Genomic DNA, 18,843 nt, shown 5'->3' with positions numbered 1-18,843 from the left:
TCTCCATCTCTCTCTCTCTCTCTCTCGTCACTCATCTATCACAATCCCCTCGACGCCATAACATTCCACACGATACACATGCTTCGCTCCCCTAATCATCTCGCATCTCGTTAATCGTCAGGAACACCACTCCTGATCCATCATGGCCGTCACGCCTCGCGAGGGCTCCGGCCCCCCTCCACTACCGTCCAACAACCTCGCCGAGATGCGAGCTCGCATGGGCGTTTCCTCTGCAAAGCCGACACTCCTGGAGATTGCCGCTTCAAAAGTGCGTGGCATCAGTGGCCCAGCTAACGCCCGTAGCCTTCGTTCAAGCTCGCCAAGAACGGCGAGTCGTCCACCTCGCACCCTTCCCTCACTCTCAAGAGGGAGTGTGAGTCATCTGTTAGCGGTTCGTCAGTGGAGCTGACACTCTCAGCGTTCAGTGAGATTCCCTACGGCATGTCCACGTCGACTGGGTCGCCGACCCGTGTTGGCCCTGCGAGGCCCTCGTCTCAGCTGTTCACGCCGTCATCAGACTCTGGGCGGGCGACCCCAAACCAGAGTGGAACGAGAAGCTATCCGCCCGAGCTGGACTCTGTACGTGCATTGCAACCAGGAGGGTTACGTTACTGATGATTCTCCCCCAGTACTCTCTGGAAAAGCTGAACGCCATGGTCATGAGCAATCAAGAGAAGAAGATCAATCTGCTCGAACAGCAGCAGAATGGGGGCGACGACGAAGACGATGACCCGCAGACGACAAAGCTTTTACTGCACGTACCACGTGTCTGGTGATGGACAGTGCTAACCTACCTGCAGTGGAATGATTACCAAACGTCTCAACGAGCTCAAGGCCGCAATCGCAGCCCGCTCGCAGGCGCCATCCAGCGGCGGCAGTCGGGTGGCAACACCTAGTCACCAGCCACCACCGGCGTCATATCCCACCCCGAGTACAGACCCCATCCAACGATCAAGATCAGACCTCCCTCCCTCCGATCCTCCATCTTACTCTTCCTCCGGTCCATCCGCTGCCCGCCCTCGTACACCTGTTCGCCGGCAACCCGAGGCAGGACCATCTCGACATGTGTTCGTCCCCAGCTCTCCGCCCCCCGCTTTCGACGACGAAGATATTGCAATGGCAGAGGCTGCCGACGAGTGGGACGATGCGCCCCATGAGCTGGTACCTTCGTCTACGCCGCCTCGGGCAGCGCGTCCACCCCAATCATCTGGAAACGTCATCGACAGTTCGGCAGCGCTCGCCGAGTTCGACGACCTCGACATGGCTCAGGTGTTCTCATCACCAGATCGCGGTCCCCCACCACGACACATTCCATCGTCTCCTCGTCCCGCAGATTCTTCCCCACTACGGGGCCCGGCCCTCCCGTCTAGCCAGCAGAACATGGCACCGACGAAAACAGTCAAGGTTGATATCAAGTACTCGTGGAGCGACGAAGTGCAACAAAAGTTGCGGCAGGTGTTCAAGCTTCCGTCCTTCCGGGAAAACCAGAGGGAGGCGATCAACGAGACGCTGGCGGGCCGGGATGGTGCGTTGCAGATGCGTTCTTTTGGTGCTAACTCCACAGTCTTCATCTTGATGCCGACTGGAGGTGGCAAGAGTCTCACTTGTACGTCGTGTTGACAGGCAATTGCTGACGTTACAGATCAGCTGCCTGCTGTCTGCTCGGGGGGCAAGACCAAGGGAGTCACCTTTGTCATCTCGCCACTCATCTCCCTGATGAATGATCAGACGCGGCACCTTATCAAGCTCAATATCCCGGCCATTGCTTATACTGGCGAAATGAGTACGGCGGATAAAAAAATTGCCCACGACGAGCTTGGCCGAAGCAAGCCGTACACCAAGGTGGTGTACGTGACGCCAGAGATGCTCACCAAGGGTGGGCGGATCAAGTCTATCATCCGCGATCTCATCAGCCGCAATCAATTGGCACGCTTCGTCATTGACGAAGCGCACTGTGTGAGCCAGTGGGGCCACGATTTCCGCTCAGACTGTAAGTGGTAGTGACCTACGCTGGGTCTGACCCACAGACCTGCGACTTGGCGAGCTGCGGCAAGACTACCCAACGGTGCCAATCATGGCGTTAACCGCCACCGCCCCGAACAAGGTGCAAGACGACATCATCCGTGTCCTCGGTATCAAGGGCTGCACAAAGCTGGCACAGTCCTTCAACCGGCCCAACCTCTTCTACGAGATCCGCCCCAAGGCGAAGAATGTGCTCGCTGATATCGCGGGCTTCATTGGGACCCAGGGCGGGGGTTCCAGTGGTATTATCTACTGCTCCTCCCGGGAGAAGTGTGAAGTCGTTGCCAGGGAGTTGCGTGACACGTACAAACTTCGAGCGTGGCATTATCATGCCGGAATGCCAAACGGGGATCGCAAGAAGATCCAGGAAGGGTGGCAAGATCACAAGTTTGAGATTATTGTCGCAACGGTAAGTAGGCCCTAGCTGAGCGAGCCACACTGACGCTGCGCAGGTGGCATTTGGTATGGGGTGAGTATTGCAAACACATATTCGAAGCGCTGGCTGACCTGTCCAGCATTGACAAGCCTGACGTGCGATGTGAGCCGCGCCCGGCAAGCACTTGTTTCATGCGCTGATGGTTGCAGTCGTCATTCACCACTCTCTTCCTCGCTCCCTGGAAGGCTACTACCAAGAGACAGGGCGAGCTGGCCGTGATGGCCATCCCTCCGTCTGTGTTTTGTGTACGTGCGCCATATCATCCTGCGTACTGATCGCCCAGATTATGCTTTCAGCGACTCAAAGTCTGCCTTCCACATGATCGACAAGGACAAGGACCTCGACTATGCCCAGAAGGAGCGGCAAAAGGAGGCCATGTGGTCAGTCATCAGATTCTGCGACAACCGGGCCGACTGTCGGCGCACCGCCGTTCTTGCCTTCTTCAACGAGAAGTTCAATCCAGCGCTCTGCCGGCAGACCTGCGATGTCTGCCTCAACTCTGAAAAAGACAAGTTGGTCCGAAGGGATGTCACCGACGGAGCAAGGCAGGTCATTCAGATGATGCAGGCCTTTGATCGCAAAGACCGCATCACTATCCTCAATGCCGCCACCTGCTTCCGCGGCGTTTCCGGGGCCGCAGCCAAGAGGCTCGATTCGAACCAGTACTTTGGCGTTGGCAAGGACTGGACTCGTGAAGATGCGGAGCGGCTGATTCAAGCTGTGCTTATGGACCGTGGTCTGTCCGAGTTCCACACATCGAATAAGGCTGGGTGGAGCAACTCGTATCTAATGGTGAGTGGAGCATCAGTTCATTGGGCCTGACTTGCAAAGCTTGGGCCCGACGCCAAGGCCTACTTGAATGGCCACAAGAAGCTTGTGCTCGATTTTGAGGCCGAGAAATCAAAGGGCAACAAGAGGAAAGCTTCAGATGCTCAGCCTCGCAAGGTTCCAAAATCGCAAACCCTCAGCCGAACGGGCAACAAGAGCAAGCAATTGGTCTCCTTGGAGGACGAATTCGACAACTCGCCCTGGGGTGACACTGATAACGACGAGGATCCGATCGTTGATGGCGACGACGACGAGATTCAGTTGATCGACAACCCCAAGAAGTACAAGGCTTCAACTGGTGCTGCGCTCAGGGCCAGCGGGACAAACGGGGCGAGTGGGGCCAAGGAGCCAAAAGATGTAGAGCTGGAAGAGGCCCTGCGCAAGATTCTAGAACGTGACGAGGTATGTGGCGGCGTGTGGGAGTCGACTTTGGTGGGCACGGGCTATGCATGCTGACAGTTCCCAGAAGGGCGGGCAACGCAAGGTGGTCAAGACCCTGCTTGATCGCCTGGTCAAAGAGAAGCCGCGAGGTACGTGTTGCGGAGGAGCAGTCACGACGGGCACGACTGGAGCCAGTCTGCGGGTGAACGGTGCCTAACCATTGTTGCAGACCTGGCCGCTCTGCAGAGTACAAAGGGTGTCTCGCCTGCACTGTACAAGGTGAGTTTGCATGTGTGAGAAGAGTGCAATACGGGGACCTGACGGCCTAGTCTCACGGGCACGCGATTGTTACTGCCATCACATCAAGGCAGTCCAAAGGATCCGGGGATATAGGACAAAGGTAATGTCGCGCGTGTTTAGTACTCTGTGGCTAACGTGAGTAGGACTCTTTCCCTGACCCGAGAAAAGAAAGCTTCCTCCTCCGCTGGAGGCGCAACGAGCGCTCCCGCACGGACGGCATTCTCACTGACCAACATCCGCTCCTACTCTTATGACGCGTCACATGGTAGCGCGCACGGAGCGACCAAAGTCCTGAATCCACCACGTTCACGAGCGTTTGGGCTTGCGAACAGTCGTCCGGCAGGACCGAGTTTTTGAAACACGATGACGCTCTTCAATTCAGCGGCTGTTGTCAAGCGTGCTGCGTCAGGTTCTAAATGCCTATGTAATGTGTTTCCCATTACACAACATCAGATGTGTTTCAGTGTGTAAGCGGACCGAACAAGGCAAGACACCGGTTGACATGCGGTTGCAGGAAGATTTGGTCGGTCCGTAAAGATTGGAACGGCATGTCACATCCCTTCGCACTCGATCAAAAGTCTCGGATGCAGGTCGGATGGAAGTGTTGACGACTGTGGCTTGGCGCTGACCTGAGGCTAATAGAATTGCTGGAACGACATTATTGTGGTGGTGACACGGCAGCGGGAGGATTCGACGCAGTGGAATTGTCTCACCAAGGGAGCGGAACGAGCACAAGGCTGCGGTGGCAGAGTTGTAGGCTCAGGGGGGCGGCGCTTTTACCCGCGGAAAGCTTGAGTGGGAATTGGGGGTTGGCCCCAGGCCTTACGTTCAGCGTCAAAGGCATGTTTGCGGCGGAGCCAGCGAGCCTGTAGCGTTGCGCGGGTTGGGTTCCACGGAGAGTAGCCGCTTAGGAACGGCTATCAGCGAAGGTTGCAAGGAAAAAAAAAGGTCTCGGAGAAAAGAGTGTTAATGCCCTTGGTGGGACCTAGAGGATCTGCTCGTAGGCTCACTGGCGCAGGTTCATGCTTGCCAGTCTCGAGCCCGGTAGCGCGAGCCAGGTCGCGCCAGTCGCGTGGATTGTGAACTTTGGAAAACCCGTAGTGGCCTGTTGGCACCTCTACGCCACCCGGAAGAAGCGAGAGGTGCCGAGGGACGCTGACCAGGGCGAGCAGGAGCAAAGTTGTTCAAGCAATTGCCGACAAGCGGAACCCACCCAACCCGTCTCTGGCTGGTTGCAGCGCGACGACGCTCCGCCCGCCCTGTTGTCGCCCAGCAGCACCTTTGAACTGTAACTCGAGTGTCACTTTACAACGCCCCGAGGCATAAACCGTACAAGCACCACAAACACGGTGCCTTGTGCGGGGGCAAGGTCTTGTGAGGGACAGAGCGCTGGAACGGCAGCAGGAAGCAGGAGCAGGCGCCACAGGCCCGCCTGTTGTTGTGGTTGTGGTTGTGCCTCGCTACCGGCTGCCGCGCCGAGGCCGTGGGCCTGCCGCTACTGCTGCCGCCATCGCTACCGGTCACCAAAACGTCAACACGACCACAGCACCCTTGTTTATGTGTGATTGTTTGGCATTGGGTTGCGTTGAGTTTGGGCCTGGGCCGACCGACGGTTCGGTAATAAGAAGCAAAAAAGTCGCGTCCGTCCGCACACCCACCGCGCCGCACACTGCACACTGCACACTGTGCACACACCTACGGCAGCGCGAAGTTTGCCTCGGCGACGGCACAATCACACTGGGCTGTAACGTCAAAATCGGTGGTTTAGAGTCATCAAGTACGTACACTGACCGAGGGCCCAGGTGGTGATGAGGGAAGCGGTTTTTAATACGTTGCAGGGCTGCGCAGACTTAGTGCTACTCAGCGCACGAGTGGCGGTGGGCAGCATCAGGGTCGGGCGGTAGGGTTGTGCACGAGGGTTGGGTTTGTCTGCAACTGCAGGATGAGCGAGGTGACACCCCCAACGGCGAGTAATGTCGTAGGTGTTGCGTGCATGGCTGAGCGCCGAGCCGCGGCGGCGGCGGCGGCGGCGGCGCGCCTCCCGGCGTTCCAAAAGTCGTGCTACAGAGCGTAAACCAGATTGCCGTCTGGCACCGTCCTAACCGGGGAGGGTTTAAGTGGTTCCTAAGAGCGCTGTATGCAGGGATCCAGCGCTGGCAGCGCCGAGTATGCGTACGACGTTGTAGAGCGAGTACGTGGTGGTGAGCAGCGCGCAATGGTTCCTGGGAGTGACGCCTGGGTCACGGTCGTCGGCACAGCGCCAGAGGAAGCACACGGAACAAACGCATGTGAGTACGCAAGATTATGGTTGCATCCACCCGCGGTGGGCTGCGGGCAGGTGGCGCCAGCCACGACCATGCTCGCTCCCTCGCGGGTGCTTGCGTACGTAGGTGCGTACGTGAGCTCGGGGGTTTTGTAGCATGGTATTGAGGGTCTGGCACGACACGAGCGAGGGAACCAAGCCCAGCGCGCGAGGCGCTAGGCGGAAATCCCGTGGACCTTGTGGCGCTGCCGCCTGCCCGTGCTGGCTGCCCTGGGAGCGCCCCCCGGCCCAGCCAAGAACGATTACACATGCCGGCATGGTCCCGAGACGCGAGCGCTTGCAGCAATTGACGGGCGGCGGGAGGGGACCGGAGGAGTGGTAGGGGCGCCCAGTTGCCGCGGGTGGACGCAGTGCAGGGTTGCAAGCGTAGCACGGCACGGCCCGGACGCCTTTGGCCAGGGCAGCATGTCTAGTAGTGCCATAGCCACGCAACTGGGGAACGGTTAGGAGGTGTTGTGTTGCTGCTGCTCCTTGACGTGTGAGAGAGTGAGCACAGTGGAATGCCAGGGCGCGAACGAGGACAACCTAGACGCCAGCAGTGTTCAAACGCCTGCCATGCTGCGCCGCCGGACGCAAGCACTTGTCTCGGCGACACGACAGGAACAGCCCGCGACAAGCAGCAGCGCCGCGCCGGGCCTCGCGCCCCTCGGCGCTGGCGCTGCCGGCGCGACACTGCTGTCATTTGCGATGTGAACGAAAGAACACGACGTTTGTGTGCTGCAACAACTCCATTCCACTTGTTCGCGACGTGAACGCCAACGCGCGAGCCAGTATCGTTACGCGTGGAGCCTTGGCCCGTCTTTACCGCGTCGACCCTCGATCTTTGTCACTTATAGAATAATCCTTGATCACACACGCCTGGTCTAGTCTCTCTCGTTCGCCCCCTCCCTTACCCCCATCCCCCCCTCTCGCTTCAGAGTCACACCCCAACGGCACCCAAGTTGGAACAACCATACCCAGCCAGGCAAACAGGTCCCCCAATCGCCCAAACCCTTGTTGTCGTCGTCGCGTCGAGACTCGACATTGTGTTTTTCCTTTTTCCTCTATTCCAGCATCATCATCACGCGGTGCATTCTTGTGCATACCACCAGCGACACTCTGCCTTGAGCAGCAAGACGCATTGCGCACTGCGATTTTAGCGGCGTATTTTGCGAGACCTGGCTGGCCCCTTGCCCTGCACTTTAGCCAGGTAACTACCCCGAGACCGTGGTTACCCTACGTGGCGCCGGTGTCAAACCCAGGCAACAAGCCTACGACGACATCGCAACAAACGCCTCCCCCTCCCCCTCGCCGCACCCTCCTCCGCGGTCGATCGGCAGCCGATCAATATCTCAATCCCACTTGTGAGACCCACCAAAGCCCCCCACCCGCCGCCGTCGCCCCCGCCCCGACCGATCCATCTGTCCCATCCCGACAATAGCTTGCTCAAATCGCATCAATCCACGGGGAGAGCGCCATCGCCATCATCACAAACGCCAACCGGTCTACACTTTGCTCATCCCATTCTTGTCCGCCCCGAACGAAGGGGGGAGAGCAACAACCGACCAACGCCACGGCATCACGTTTGGCCTTTATCTCTCGTCAACACTCTTGTCTTCTTGCACTAGCTTGCAGGCAACCACCTCGGCCTTTGTGCATACTCTCCCACGGCGCGTCATAGGGGTCCAGCGCGGCATAACCAGCACACGAAGTACCAGCACGCATAAGCAGGTCCATTCATAACGTTGGCCCCACCTAGCGCCGCCCGCCCCATCTCCTCCCTCCCCTTGACAACACACACATCTTGGCTCTTCCCATCTCCTGTCGACATTCCTGCGGCCGCCACCATGTCGCTTGCCGGTCCAAGCACTCACCACAGCGTCGTACTCGCTCTCGACGACCGCCGCGGTTCGGACCTTTCGGTGCATTCTAATACCAGCTCTTGTGCGTGTGGTACCTTTCGCGGCATGAGTTGTTTTGTTGCTGACGTACCTTGTAGGGATCGAGGAGAATACGCCCATCCCCTGGGCGACTCACAATGAAACGCCGGCCGGTGCACGGCCACCATCAACCGTGGTCTGGCGCTCATCATCGTCCCATCTGAGCTCATCTAGCTTTACAGAGGTCCCTGCGCGCTCCCGCTCGGCATCAATGTTCTCTCTTTCGATCGGAGTCGGCGGAGCACCTTCACGCAGCCGCGTATCGATGGATGCCATCCTGCCCCCATCCGCTCCCACGGATCACGCATCATCACACGACTACTCTCCAGCATCCAGCACGGACTCGCTCCCCGCCTTTGACGATGCGCAGGACGAGGTCGACCCCTATGTCCAGCCCAAGCGACCAACAAGTATCCCTGCAGTAGCCTTTTCAAAACCGTCAAACGTCGGCACGGTCGGATTGGGTATTTCGTCCGTCACAGATCTCGGCCAGAGGCGGCAATGGCCACCAGAGGTTATCGTCAATCATCCCCACGACCCAGCAGACGATGAATCCGAAGACGACGAAGTGCACGACCAGAATGAAATGGAGACTTACATGGCATCACATCGTGCACCCGTGGATGCTGCGCTGCGATCCATGCCTGGTGTCGTTGGTCTTGGTGATGGTTGGGCCGGTGGTCCTCAACCAAAACCAAAGTCCAAGGGATGGTTCAAGAAGAAGTCAAAGGAGGAGGTGGTCCCAGCTGAGGCGGACCCTTTAACGCTCTGGGCCACACCAGAGACGCCACAGCAGTCCACAACAACACCCTCCCCACCGGCCGTGGACAACACTGCAAAGTGGTGGAAGTCAAGAAAGAGCTTCTTCTCATCGACAAACCGGCTATCTACCCCACCTCAGGAGTTTTCGCCAAAGGACGATCGGCCACCGGTCAGCGGCAAGTCACGGCGTCTGCTCGGTCGCAGTCGCCTCAACTTTGGCTCCATGGTCGATCTCGGACGCTCTCCACAGAGCAAGGACGCCGAGGCCACCCCCAAGACGCCTACAACACCCCGCTTGGGCGGCTTTGGCCAGAAGGCCACCCCGCCCAAGCGTCACAGCATGGCCGTCTTCGGGCGCTCAAAGCCCGCACCTCACCCGCTCGAGCTCTCGCACAGCTCGCACGCGTCCACCAGCGCGACTCGCTCGCAGCCAGTCATTTCCGCGACTGCTTCCTCCTCGCAACCCTCCCTCGCGACTCACCACCATCCCCTTATCCGCCAGGCCTACGCGCGCTCAGAAAGCAACCTCGCACAGCAGGACGCTGCAGCTGCAGCTGGGTCTCCCGGAGCACCACACCGCCCCGCGCCACTCATTATCAACAGTGGCGCTATTGCCAACTCGTCCGCCGTCTCCCTGTGGAGGCCGGCAATCATGTCGCCGACTCCTCTGGTCCAGGTCAAGGAGGAGGATGAGGAGGAGCCCGAAGAAGTCCCCGAGTCCACTGACAGGCCCGTGCTTAAGCGCAGTGCGACCTTTGGTGATGACGAGGAGCAGCCCAAGCTCCCCGAGCCTTCGCAGCGCCCACAGCTGTCGCCTGTCATTGCTTCCCCGCGTGAGATCCCGCCTTCAGAGTTCATGTATGGCTCGCCTACACCTGTCCTGCCGCCACCCCAGCCCCAGCGCAAGTTTTCGGTTGCCAGCTACCAGTCGTCCAACTCGCCAGCTGCCCCTTCGCTGCTCTCTCGTCTCAAGAACGCTCTCGGTCGTGGCGGCAAGGGACGCAAGGGGAGCCGCTTTGACACCCCCTCTTCTCCCATGAGCTTCCACTCTGAGCAGCCGGCGCCCATGACGCCCAGCAGTGCTCAAATCGCCGCCGCGTCGCCATCGGCCAAGTCGGTCGGTCGAGGCCCCAGGACTCGTAGCCGTCTGTTCAGCCGCAGCCGCAAGGATACCGACGAGTCGGTCGCCAACGTCGTCAAGCTGGACAACCTCGAGGAGCTGCAGGAGCACCAGGAGATCCGCGAGCACCATGACCTGCGCGACTCGCCTCTGAACCGCAGGAGCTACCGTCTCTCGCAGAGAGTCGTGGCCAGCATGACCAACCTGTCGCCTCATGACAGCACTCCCGATATCCCGGCGCAGCCTTCGTTCTCTCCGGCTGACTCGTCATCAACGGCGACGGCGACTCTGGCGTCTTCGGTGGCTCCTTCTGGGTCCCCGAAGCAGCCCCGCCAGTCGTGGGCCTCTGGATTCGGCGGCTCCAAGGTCGACCTGGCCCGCAAGCCGTCGCTCGGCCTGGAGAGCGGAGACTCGGCCCGCCGCATGCCTGGGCTCCGCCGCTTCAAGTCGCAGAGCAAGAACCGTCCCGCTCTGGGTTCCGTCTTCCCCAAGCCGCCTGCCCACGTTGACCAGGCACCCGCCCTCCACTGGGCGTTCCCCGCTGCGTCGTACTCCACCCCAGTGCTTCACAAGTTTGGCGGATCGACCCTCAGCCTCGCCCTGGACATCAGTGCCGAGGGCATGCCGCACCTGGACGACATTGCCGAGTCGCCGAGGACTGCTCGCAACAGCATGATCATGTCGGATGAGAGCGGTGGCACGCGCGAGAGCCACCTGGCCTCGACCATTGCTCAGCTTACCAGCCGTGCCCGCCTCGACAGCCTTCGTGACAGCGAGCGCGCCGCCGCGTTTCGCAACCAGCCCCGCGCTCAGCGCAACTCGATCCCCGTCAACATTGACAACCTGTCCACCGACTCGCTCATGATGTCCAACAACAACACGGCGGTCATCGACTTCCCCCTTCCGCCGTCGAGCTCGTCGGGGGACATGTCGTCGCCCGACCCCGACCAGGTTGAGCAGCTGTGCACGCCCCGTGACCTCCGCCAGTACCCTACGCTCAACGCCGACTACTACCAGACCAAGCGGGTGCAGATCACGCGTGAGCTTACGCCCGTCATGGACAGCGGCGACAGCGACCACTCGACGTCGAGCTCGGGCTCTCGTGCCCTGCGCAAGCAGCCTTCGTGGTCTACTGCAAAGACTTCGGCCGCTGGCACGTCGCTCACGCCGATTGCCACGCCCACGAGCATGGCCTCGGACAGCGAGAGCATCCGCCACCCCGACCACCACCACCATCATCATCACCACCATCACCACCACCACCACCACCAGGCCCACGATGGCGTTCGCCGCGATTCGTTCAACTCGCTGCTGACTACCGAGTCGGTAGCGGCGAGCAGCGAGGAGGGCCGCCATGGCCACGGTCACTACGACCACCCCATGAAACGGGCATCATCTGTTGTCGTGCCACAGCGCATTGTGGCATGATACGAGGGCTTCCATTATTTGTTTGGGTATGAGGTTTACCAGTTGTCTTGTACCATTTATTTAGGCCTTCCTGGAAGGAAATACAGCAGCATTACAGCTTGTTTTTTGTTATCCATGTACTGGTAGTGGCGCAAGAGTGATGCAGCGTGAAGCATAGAGCAGCAAAGCGCACAGAGGGGCAGAGCAAGAAGCGGAGAGAGAACCGAAGCGACTTGGACAACGCGTGGACGACACGTCGTCGCGTTGGTCCTCGCGTTGGTCCTCGCGCCGGCCCATTCCTTTCGGCCCCACCAGCTCCACAGACATACGTACACGATCGCGGCCCCGAGCTTGTCCTTACGCTAGACGAGTTCGGCTCGGGGGTAAGAGTGGTAGCGTGGAAGCGCGGTAGCATGGTAGCGTTTGGGTTAATCCGTTTGCCCGTTCCGCCAAGAGTTAATAGACTGGCCGACCAGCGTGAGATCCGTAGTAGTATGACGCGCGTGCGCTTGCCTGCCTGCCTGTGCGCGCGTGCCCGCGTGCGTTCACGGCGCGGAGGTCACGCAGGACCGTAAAGGCAACGTAATAGCGTAAGCGTGAATCTGAGTAATCGGGGGCTCGGAGGATAATAAGTGGCGAGGGGTAGGGTATGCATGGATAGCTAGTGTTGGAATCGGCCACGCCCAGCGACCATTTTGCCACAACCACGTGGGAGGGCATAATCCCGCCTCGTGGCCATCCGTATTTGCTCCCGCTGGCCGCGACCACTCGGAGCAGGCGCATTGAGCAGCACGAGGTAATGATATCGACAACGATAGCGACGATCGCATACCGACAACAAGCACCAACCCGCAACAATGGCACAGGGAACCACCGCCTCCGAGTCTGAGATGTCGACGGCGCGCCTGCCCATCGGATGGCGCGACCAGTGCTCTTCGTGCGTAGCGAGCGAGCGGGCGAGCGCAGCGAGCCGGCGCGGCGTCGTCGTCGTCGTCGTCGCCTGTCGGAGCGACTCGACGTGGACAACGACGCCGCTGCTGCCTGCCCCGACACCCCCACGGCCCCAGCTAACACCCCCCACAGCCTCCTCATCCCCCTCAACGTCTGCCGCCACCAGACCAACTACCTGACATGGAAGTGCGAGGACGAGAGGTTAGTCTGTTGTGTGGAGATCGGGCGCGGAGGGAGGTGGAGGAGGAGGAGATGTGGAGGGAGGGCGCAGTGCCCATGGAAGGAGGGGAGGACGAGCGGACGCCCCGTGGCAGGGTGTCTAGCTCGGCGTCGCCTCGGCGTCGACCCACGCAGCGAGACGCCGGGACTACGACCTGGCGTGCTCGTCCCCGTCCGACCTCGTTGCCGTCTTGTGGAAGGGCCCGGAGAGCCATACCACCCCCCGCCACCCCGCTCACACCCACCACAGGCATGCGTACGAGAAGTGCCAGTACGACGACTACCTGCGCCGCATGAAGCAGCTCGTCCGCCAAAAGAAGGAGGCTGCCGCGCTCGCCGCCGACGAGTAAATGTAGCAACAGCAAGCAACAACAAAGCCGGGCGACGACGACAACCATCAAGCCGGCATTGCACACATGGAGAAGTATGCATCGATACCCAGATACAACAAACCAGAGCCGGGACGCTGCGCCCATATATAACTCTTTCTATTCTCATCTCTTCTTACTCTCTAATCTCGCCTTCTCTTCTTCTACGCTGCCGTGCCGGAGGCCACTGGGCGTGGAGGTTCCGGGGTGGCTGCTTGCGACCGGTCGGGCGTCCGCTTGCCAGGCAGAAGGTGGCCGACAAGTCCACCCAAGAGCCCAGCACGAGGTACCTCCTCAGACTCGGCGGCCCAGCTACCTTCGCTCAAGACCTTGGAGGCCTGGGCAGGCGACGACACTTGACTGTCGCCGACGCCAGTGTCGGACACCACAGACCAGCTCTCATCAGAGTTGCCCTCGCGGTCTGCCGATACGGCTCTGGCGTGCTTGTTGGATGTATGGCGCTTCAGGCCCCCGAAGATGCTGCCATGGCTGTTGGCGCGGCTGTGCCCAGTGCTGTGCTCGCCCCCAGTGCTGTCGGTGCTGAATGGGGTTTGGGCTCCACTCTTAGGAGTGGACGACGTGCGGACGCGCACTGGAAGCGAGATGGTGCGTCGGGGCTCAGAGCTTGGTAACGGTTTGATGAGCGCTTTGGCGTACTCGAGATCGCGGTAGAGTGCCTCGATGGCTCTTTGAACACCACTCTCCTTGCGGATTCGCTCGCCGACAGACTTTGCGCGCGCAATCTCCTTCTCGCTGGTGGTAGCCTGCAACAGAGCATCTGCCAGTGTCTCCTTGGTGAGCTTGCGAATAGACGTGCCAACACCGAGGCTCTCCACTCGCTCGGCCCAGAAGTACTGGTCACCGAAGAACGGCTTGATGATCGTGGGAATACCGGCGCGGAGGCTCGCGCCGGTAGTTCCAGCACCACCGTGGTGGCAGGCGGCATCGATGCGGGGGAATAGCCACGAGTGGTCAATGGAGTCGACGGGGCTGAGCCAGTCAGCTGGTGTAATACAAAGCGACTTACTAGATGACGTCGGGGTACTCAATGATCTCAGCCTTCGCCTTGGCGCTCTGATGCTTGTGGCCTCGGTCTGACCAGCCCTTGGAAAGGACGGCACAAACACCAGAGTCCACTACGGCATCCACAACGCAGCGTGTCATCTCATCGGGATCAGTGACAACAATGGATCCAAAGCCACTGCAGCGTCAGCATCAAGTACGTCACCAATCACTCACATGTAGACCACCTTCTTTCCCTTGGCGTGGGCTCCTTCAATGAAGGCCACCAAGTCCTCTGGAGGTGTCCAATTGTTCTGCTTCGCTCCGTCATAATGGTCAAGGAACCAGTATCCGGTCGTGTGGATCCATTCGGTTGCGTCCAGAGGTGGTGGCACGACCGTCGGTGAGAAGTTGTAGAGGAATGGCACTTTGGTCTGCTCCAGCTTGTCAAGCCCAGTGGCATCCAGGCCGAGAGTGTGCTTCCTCCATCGGTTGATCTGGCCCGAAATGGCATGCCAGAAGATCTGGTCGAACATGACGTATGTCATGTAGTTGTAGCTTCCACCTCGCTGTTGCTCAGGGACGGCGAATGCCTGCGGGTAGGCTCGAGTGCGCGTCCAAGGCATCTGGTGTGTGTTAGTTTACTCGCAGTGAGCCCCATGCAGCAACTCACCGTGAAAGCACGGTAGTAGGGAATTTGGAGAGCCTCTGCTACATGAATGCCAGCCATTGCACTGGGCGACTCGATGAGAAGATCGGCCGATTGACATGCCTCCCATGAGGACTGGAGGAGGTCGTCAAGCCAACCGCGGAACTAAGGTTATCAGCATCGTCTCATCGAGGGCCCCACCAACGCACCTTTTGCAGGCCTTCCTTGAGGAATCCAACAGTGAACATTCCCTTCTCAACACACATTGCCATCAGCTCAGCGGGGTCGCCGCCGACGCTTCGGAACCCGATGCCGTGCTGAGGAGGGTTAGCACAGAATCGTCGCGCACGCCATCATTGCTTACCCCCTCAACCCATTTCTGGTACTCGCCATGGGTGGCGATGATCGTGGTGTGACCTTCAGCCATTAAGCCCTTACAGAGCGCAATGTACGGCTGCACATCTCCGCGACTGCCAATTGTCAGGCACACGATAGTCATTGGTTCGGGCTTGAAGTCCAAGAAGGTGCTGGCGGTCGACCCGAACATTGCGGACGACATCGATGTGCTGTTTGATATCACACTGCTGTTCTCCAGTGACACCGCAGGCTTCAGAGCCCCTTCATCTTCTGCAAGAACCTCCTCCCCCTCGATAGTCTTGTCCTCAATCACGTCCGTGTCAAGGCGGATGGCTTCGATTCGTTCCTCCAAGAGTCTCATGCACTCGCTGCGACGGTCGGAGGACGAGAACTCGATAAAGACTTCCTCATGGCCCTTGACGATCAAGATGAGGCCATGATGAGCAAAGCGGAACGCGTTTTGTGGCTTGACGCCAAACATGTCGCGAATCGGTACGATCATCTGCAGATCGTTAGAATCACTCTTAGGGTGTCTCGTACTCACGGTTGTCTTGTAGATCTTCTGATACGATCTGAAACAGAAGTAGTTCTCCGAGATGTAGAATCGACCCCTAACAGGAATGAGGCGGTACAGGTAGCCTGTGAAGTGGTCCAGAAGCTGGTCACTTTCGGGAACGCCGAAGGTTCTGCGGAACTTGGCGATTACGTTGTCATCGATAACTGCCTTCGTGGGCTTGTCAGGTACCGACGCAAACGAGAGCCGAGCCTTCCTGGGTGCGAGGTCCGCCTCGCTTTCTTCATCGGTCGTGACAGCGGACGGCCCCAGTACTTCGGTAACAGACGAGATCTGGGCTCGAGGACGTCGAGCGCCCTTGCCTCTGGGCCAATGCTTCGGCGATCCAGATCGCCCAGGCGACGACCCGAACAGCTTTGCCGCAGGGTTCTTGATCCAGTCCGTGGGCCAGCCAGAAGGTGGGGGCGTGCTCATTCCTGGAGGCGGCTTCCCCACTTGCTTCGGGGGGTAGCCCTTGACGCCTTCGGAATCATCTTCTTCGTCATCAGATCCTTCCGTCTCACCACCGCCGTGGTATGCCAGGGAGTCATCTGTGTACGACTGTGGCAGAGTAGGCTGGTGGGGGGCCACAATAGGGGTGCGCGTCTCCGAGACACCAGGTCGACTGAGGAGTGGCCGAAGGACGGTCCCAATGCTAGGCAGACCATAACCGCCAGTGGTGGCTTGGGTGGTCTTCTCCTTCTCCTCAGCCTCCTGGACCGAAGACGCAGGAGGAAGGTTCGAAATCGGCCGCTCTTCGAGTGCTTGATGCAGCACGTTGTATGCAAAGTCATTGTCGGGGAATGAGGCAAAGAAGTAGCTGTCCATGGACATGGCATCCTCAGGGTCGACCACCTTGACCTCGATAGTCTCGGCAAACTCCAGAGTGGGGTTCCGTTCAATGTCGACGACGGCTTCGAGAGGAATCACAATCTAAGGGCTCAATTAGCTTCGTTCAGTAACAACCACCCACCTTCACGCTCTCCCCCTCGTGCTGGACCTTGAAGATCGCCTTTTGGATGACACGGACCCACTCCGTAGCGTTGGCTTCAGAGTCGGCCGTGAATGTGTAATTGCGCTCCGAGGTGCGCAGCTTGAACCGCGTGCTATCCAGTGCCTCGCAGCTCGAGGCATACTGCAGAGGTACGTTGCCCCGAGGGAAGTATGGGTCGTTCGAGTTGTCATACCACGAAAGGACATTGTCGCGTAGCACAACCCAAAACTTTGGACTGAGCTTCGTCCGGTGGTGCTTCTTGTACAACGGGCCACTCTTGAGCACGACAGTCTGCAGGTTAGCTAGGGCGCCCGAGTGCAACCTACGTCTTCATGCGGCATATTCGCGAAGAAGCAAATGCGCGTTCTGGTCAGGAACATGTATCCCTTCAACACTGTGGAAATGTTAGCATACGGCTGAGCGGTAGTCAACCGCGTCACCGCGCTACTCACTGACGCTCCGCAAGAGCCAGCAGCTCATTTCGGCAATCACTTCCTCCTGATCATCGAGCCCAAACACATCTTGTAGCCGCTTCGCTAGAGGTTGGCTGTCTGAAGGATCCTCCTCCACGCTGAGTGCGTCTTCCGCCACACGGCCCTGACCGTCACCGCTGCCAGAGACGTTTCCAATCGTGATGGTCGATGACGACTCGACGCGGCGGGGCGGTCTATCCGGTTCCTCGGTGTCTGGCGACTTGATAGATGCAGTCTCTACACCCTGAGCCACGAGTTCCGAGTGACCCGGCGCCCGCGCTCGACGAGCAATAACGTTGTCCTTGAACGGGAACGTGAGATGGTGGTGGAAGTGGTGGTGCGATTTTGACTTGGTGTCAACCGGGGTCACATGATCTTTGTCATTGTTGTCGTCTTCCTCTTCTCCAACACCACCGTGCATGGTTTTAATGGTGTGGAGAGAAGAGTGCAGTCGAGGAGCTAGCGAGTCAGGTCTAATCGAAATGAGGAACTCACCAGCAGGCTTCTTGGCCCGCGGCTTGAACAGCACAGTCTTCGACAGCCGATGGGCAGGTGGCTGAGGATCGCTCTCCTCTCCCGACGACTCTTCCTCTGAAGCCTCCCACGGCAACGCCGTAATCGCCGAGACAATCGCTGATGTACCGATGGGGATCTGTGCGTGCGATAAGGCAGGGGTTGCGATTACAAGCACGTGTCAGCACCACAGTAGACTGCCTTGCCGAGGCACTGTATATACTCACGGATCCCACACCCATTGTCCCTACTGCAGTATCGTTGCTGGACTGCGAACGGCCAAGTGCAGGTCGAGATGACTCGAGCTGAGGGGCCTTCGTGGCACCAGGCAATGTCGAGGAACGCTGCGGTGGCCGCCGAACCTCCTGATCGGCGCGGGGTGGCGACGGGAAGGCGGGAGGGCCTCCGGATTGACTGCTCTTGCTATCATTGCCTTCGGGCTCGGTCATGAACGGCGACATTTCGTCAAAAGAGACACGGGGGATGGCCGACTGACGACTTCCCCGCGACTCGTCGACCGACTTATCAATGTTCGGCGTTGCGGTGACGTTGTCACCTTGGGCGCTAATGGAGAGCGAGTCCAATGCAGTGGTGATACCCCTTGCGCCCTCGACGTAGGTGCTGGGTTCAGGGGCGGAATCGATAATGACCTCAGAAGCCTGGTAGGACAAGTCGACACTTGTGGTGGCAAACGGAGGGGTCGACGTAGAACGGTTTGAATCGGTCATGCTTGAAACAGTAGACGTGGGCCTGGTTATCAGATGCTTTGTTCCAGGCGATCCAACACACGCGTGTCCCACTCACTTGGCTCAAAGGCGGGCAACAAGGAAGAGGAGCACTGCTTCACAGCATCAATGTTTGAAAATGACGTCGGCTGCAATGGGGAGTGAAACCTGTCGGCGGCAGCTGGTGGCAAGGGAAGGTGCGGTGTTGCCGAGACGATAAGGGAGCCGGCGACTGAAGCGAACGAGTGAAGTGAATGGGCGGCGACCAGTGCAGATCAGAGCAAGCCGAGGGGGGGGGGGACGTGGACGCTGCTGGTGACGATGACGATGAAAGTAGTGGTGGTGGAGATTGAGAGAGGGAGATTGATGGAGCGGTTGGGCGGCGAAGTCGCGATGCGACCTGTGGAAGGGCGGGAACTTGCGGCTGAGGATGTGGCTGGGCGGGCGGGCGCGTCGTCGGCGGCAACGGCATCAGGCCATTGCAGGCGGCTCTAGACCACCCTGCTGGCACGTCATGGACACACACATCCCCCGTGGGGTC

At 59.3% G+C, this 18,843-nt stretch overlaps 3 protein-coding genes across 5 annotated transcripts; 2 read left to right on the top strand and 1 right to left on the bottom strand.

The window, feature by feature from the left end:
* The first annotated feature begins 23 nt into the window (after positions 1-23).
* Positions 24-4,425, top strand: rqh1. Of its 2 annotated transcripts, XM_062774842.1 has the most exons (16): positions 24-268; positions 304-373; positions 419-579; positions 630-1,525; positions 1,565-1,606; positions 1,643-1,990; positions 2,028-2,431; positions 2,475-2,491; positions 2,538-2,560; positions 2,608-2,703; positions 2,742-3,250; positions 3,290-3,688; positions 3,753-3,816; positions 3,897-3,946; positions 3,997-4,067; positions 4,111-4,425. In XM_062774842.1, the coding sequence occupies exons 1-4, from the start codon at positions 143-145 to the stop codon at positions 774-776; spliced, it is 504 nt and encodes a 167-aa protein (XP_062630827.1). In that variant the 5' UTR covers positions 24-142; the 3' UTR covers positions 777-1,525; positions 1,565-1,606; positions 1,643-1,990; positions 2,028-2,431; positions 2,475-2,491; positions 2,538-2,560; positions 2,608-2,703; positions 2,742-3,250; positions 3,290-3,688; positions 3,753-3,816; positions 3,897-3,946; positions 3,997-4,067; positions 4,111-4,425. The 2 variants fall into 2 exon arrangements, with proteins under 2 accessions (XP_062630827.1, XP_062630826.1); XM_062774843.1 differs by lacking the exons at positions 24-268; positions 304-373; positions 3,997-4,067 and having other exon boundaries at positions 555-579; positions 2,538-2,553; positions 2,765-3,250.
* A 3,691-nt stretch (positions 4,426-8,116) lies between these two features.
* On the top strand, positions 8,117-11,519 carry LOC62_06G008311 (uncharacterized protein; the record flags this gene model as incomplete). The annotated part of the gene is made up of 2 exons (XM_062774841.1): positions 8,117-8,177; positions 8,269-11,519. The coding sequence occupies 2 exons, from the start codon at positions 8,117-8,119 to the stop codon at positions 11,517-11,519; spliced, it is 3,312 nt and encodes a 1,103-aa protein (XP_062630825.1).
* A 755-nt stretch (positions 11,520-12,274) lies between these two features.
* Positions 12,275-18,669, bottom strand: ATG26_2 (Sterol 3-beta-glucosyltransferase). Of its 2 annotated transcripts, XM_062774839.1 has the most exons (16): positions 18,382-18,669; positions 17,805-18,327; positions 17,560-17,716; positions 17,044-17,523; positions 16,918-16,985; positions 16,571-16,882; positions 16,054-16,530; positions 15,589-15,768; positions 15,052-15,546; positions 14,897-15,004; positions 14,712-14,852; positions 14,276-14,664; positions 14,064-14,237; positions 12,914-14,026; positions 12,582-12,645; positions 12,275-12,435 (listed from the first exon to the last, which is right to left on the bottom strand). In XM_062774839.1, the coding sequence occupies exons 2-14, from the start codon at positions 18,303-18,305 to the stop codon at positions 13,201-13,203; spliced, it is 4,308 nt and encodes a 1,435-aa protein (XP_062630824.1). In that variant the 5' UTR covers positions 18,306-18,327; positions 18,382-18,669; the 3' UTR covers positions 12,275-12,435; positions 12,582-12,645; positions 12,914-13,200. The 2 variants fall into 2 exon arrangements, with proteins under 2 accessions (XP_062630824.1, XP_062630823.1); XM_062774840.1 differs by having other exon boundaries at positions 15,589-16,530.
* Between the last annotated feature and the right edge of the window lie 174 nt (positions 18,670-18,843).

The sequence above is a fragment of the Vanrija pseudolonga genome, chromosome 6 (assembly GCF_020906515.1).
Source record: "Vanrija pseudolonga chromosome 6, complete sequence".
Lineage (NCBI taxonomy): Eukaryota > Fungi > Basidiomycota > Tremellomycetes > Trichosporonales > Trichosporonaceae > Vanrija > Vanrija pseudolonga.
This window is presented reverse-complemented; position numbering and strand designations above follow the sequence as displayed.

Bases quoted from the DNA above. Each gene is read 5' to 3' on its own strand.
- rqh1 (XM_062774843.1), top strand. From the start codon at position 805: ATGATTACCAAACGTCTCAACGAGCTCAAGGCCGCAATCGCAGCCCGC. The intron at 1,991-2,027 runs GTAAGTGGTAGT...TCTGACCCACAG, and splicing joins CCACGATTTCCGCTCAGACT to ACCTGCGACTTGGCGAGCTG. The intron at 3,689-3,752 runs GTATGTGGCGGC...GACAGTTCCCAG, and splicing joins AGATTCTAGAACGTGACGAG to AAGGGCGGGCAACGCAAGGT.
- ATG26_2 (XM_062774840.1), bottom strand. From the start codon at position 18,305: ATGACCGATTCAAACCGTTCTACGTCGACCCCTCCGTTTGCCACCACA. The intron at 16,883-16,917 runs GTAGGTTGCACT...GCTAACCTGCAG, and splicing joins CGAATATGCCGCATGAAGAC to ACTGTCGTGCTCAAGAGTGG. The intron at 15,547-15,588 runs GTGAGTACGAGA...AACGATCTGCAG, and splicing joins AGAAGATCTACAAGACAACC to ATGATCGTACCGATTCGCGA.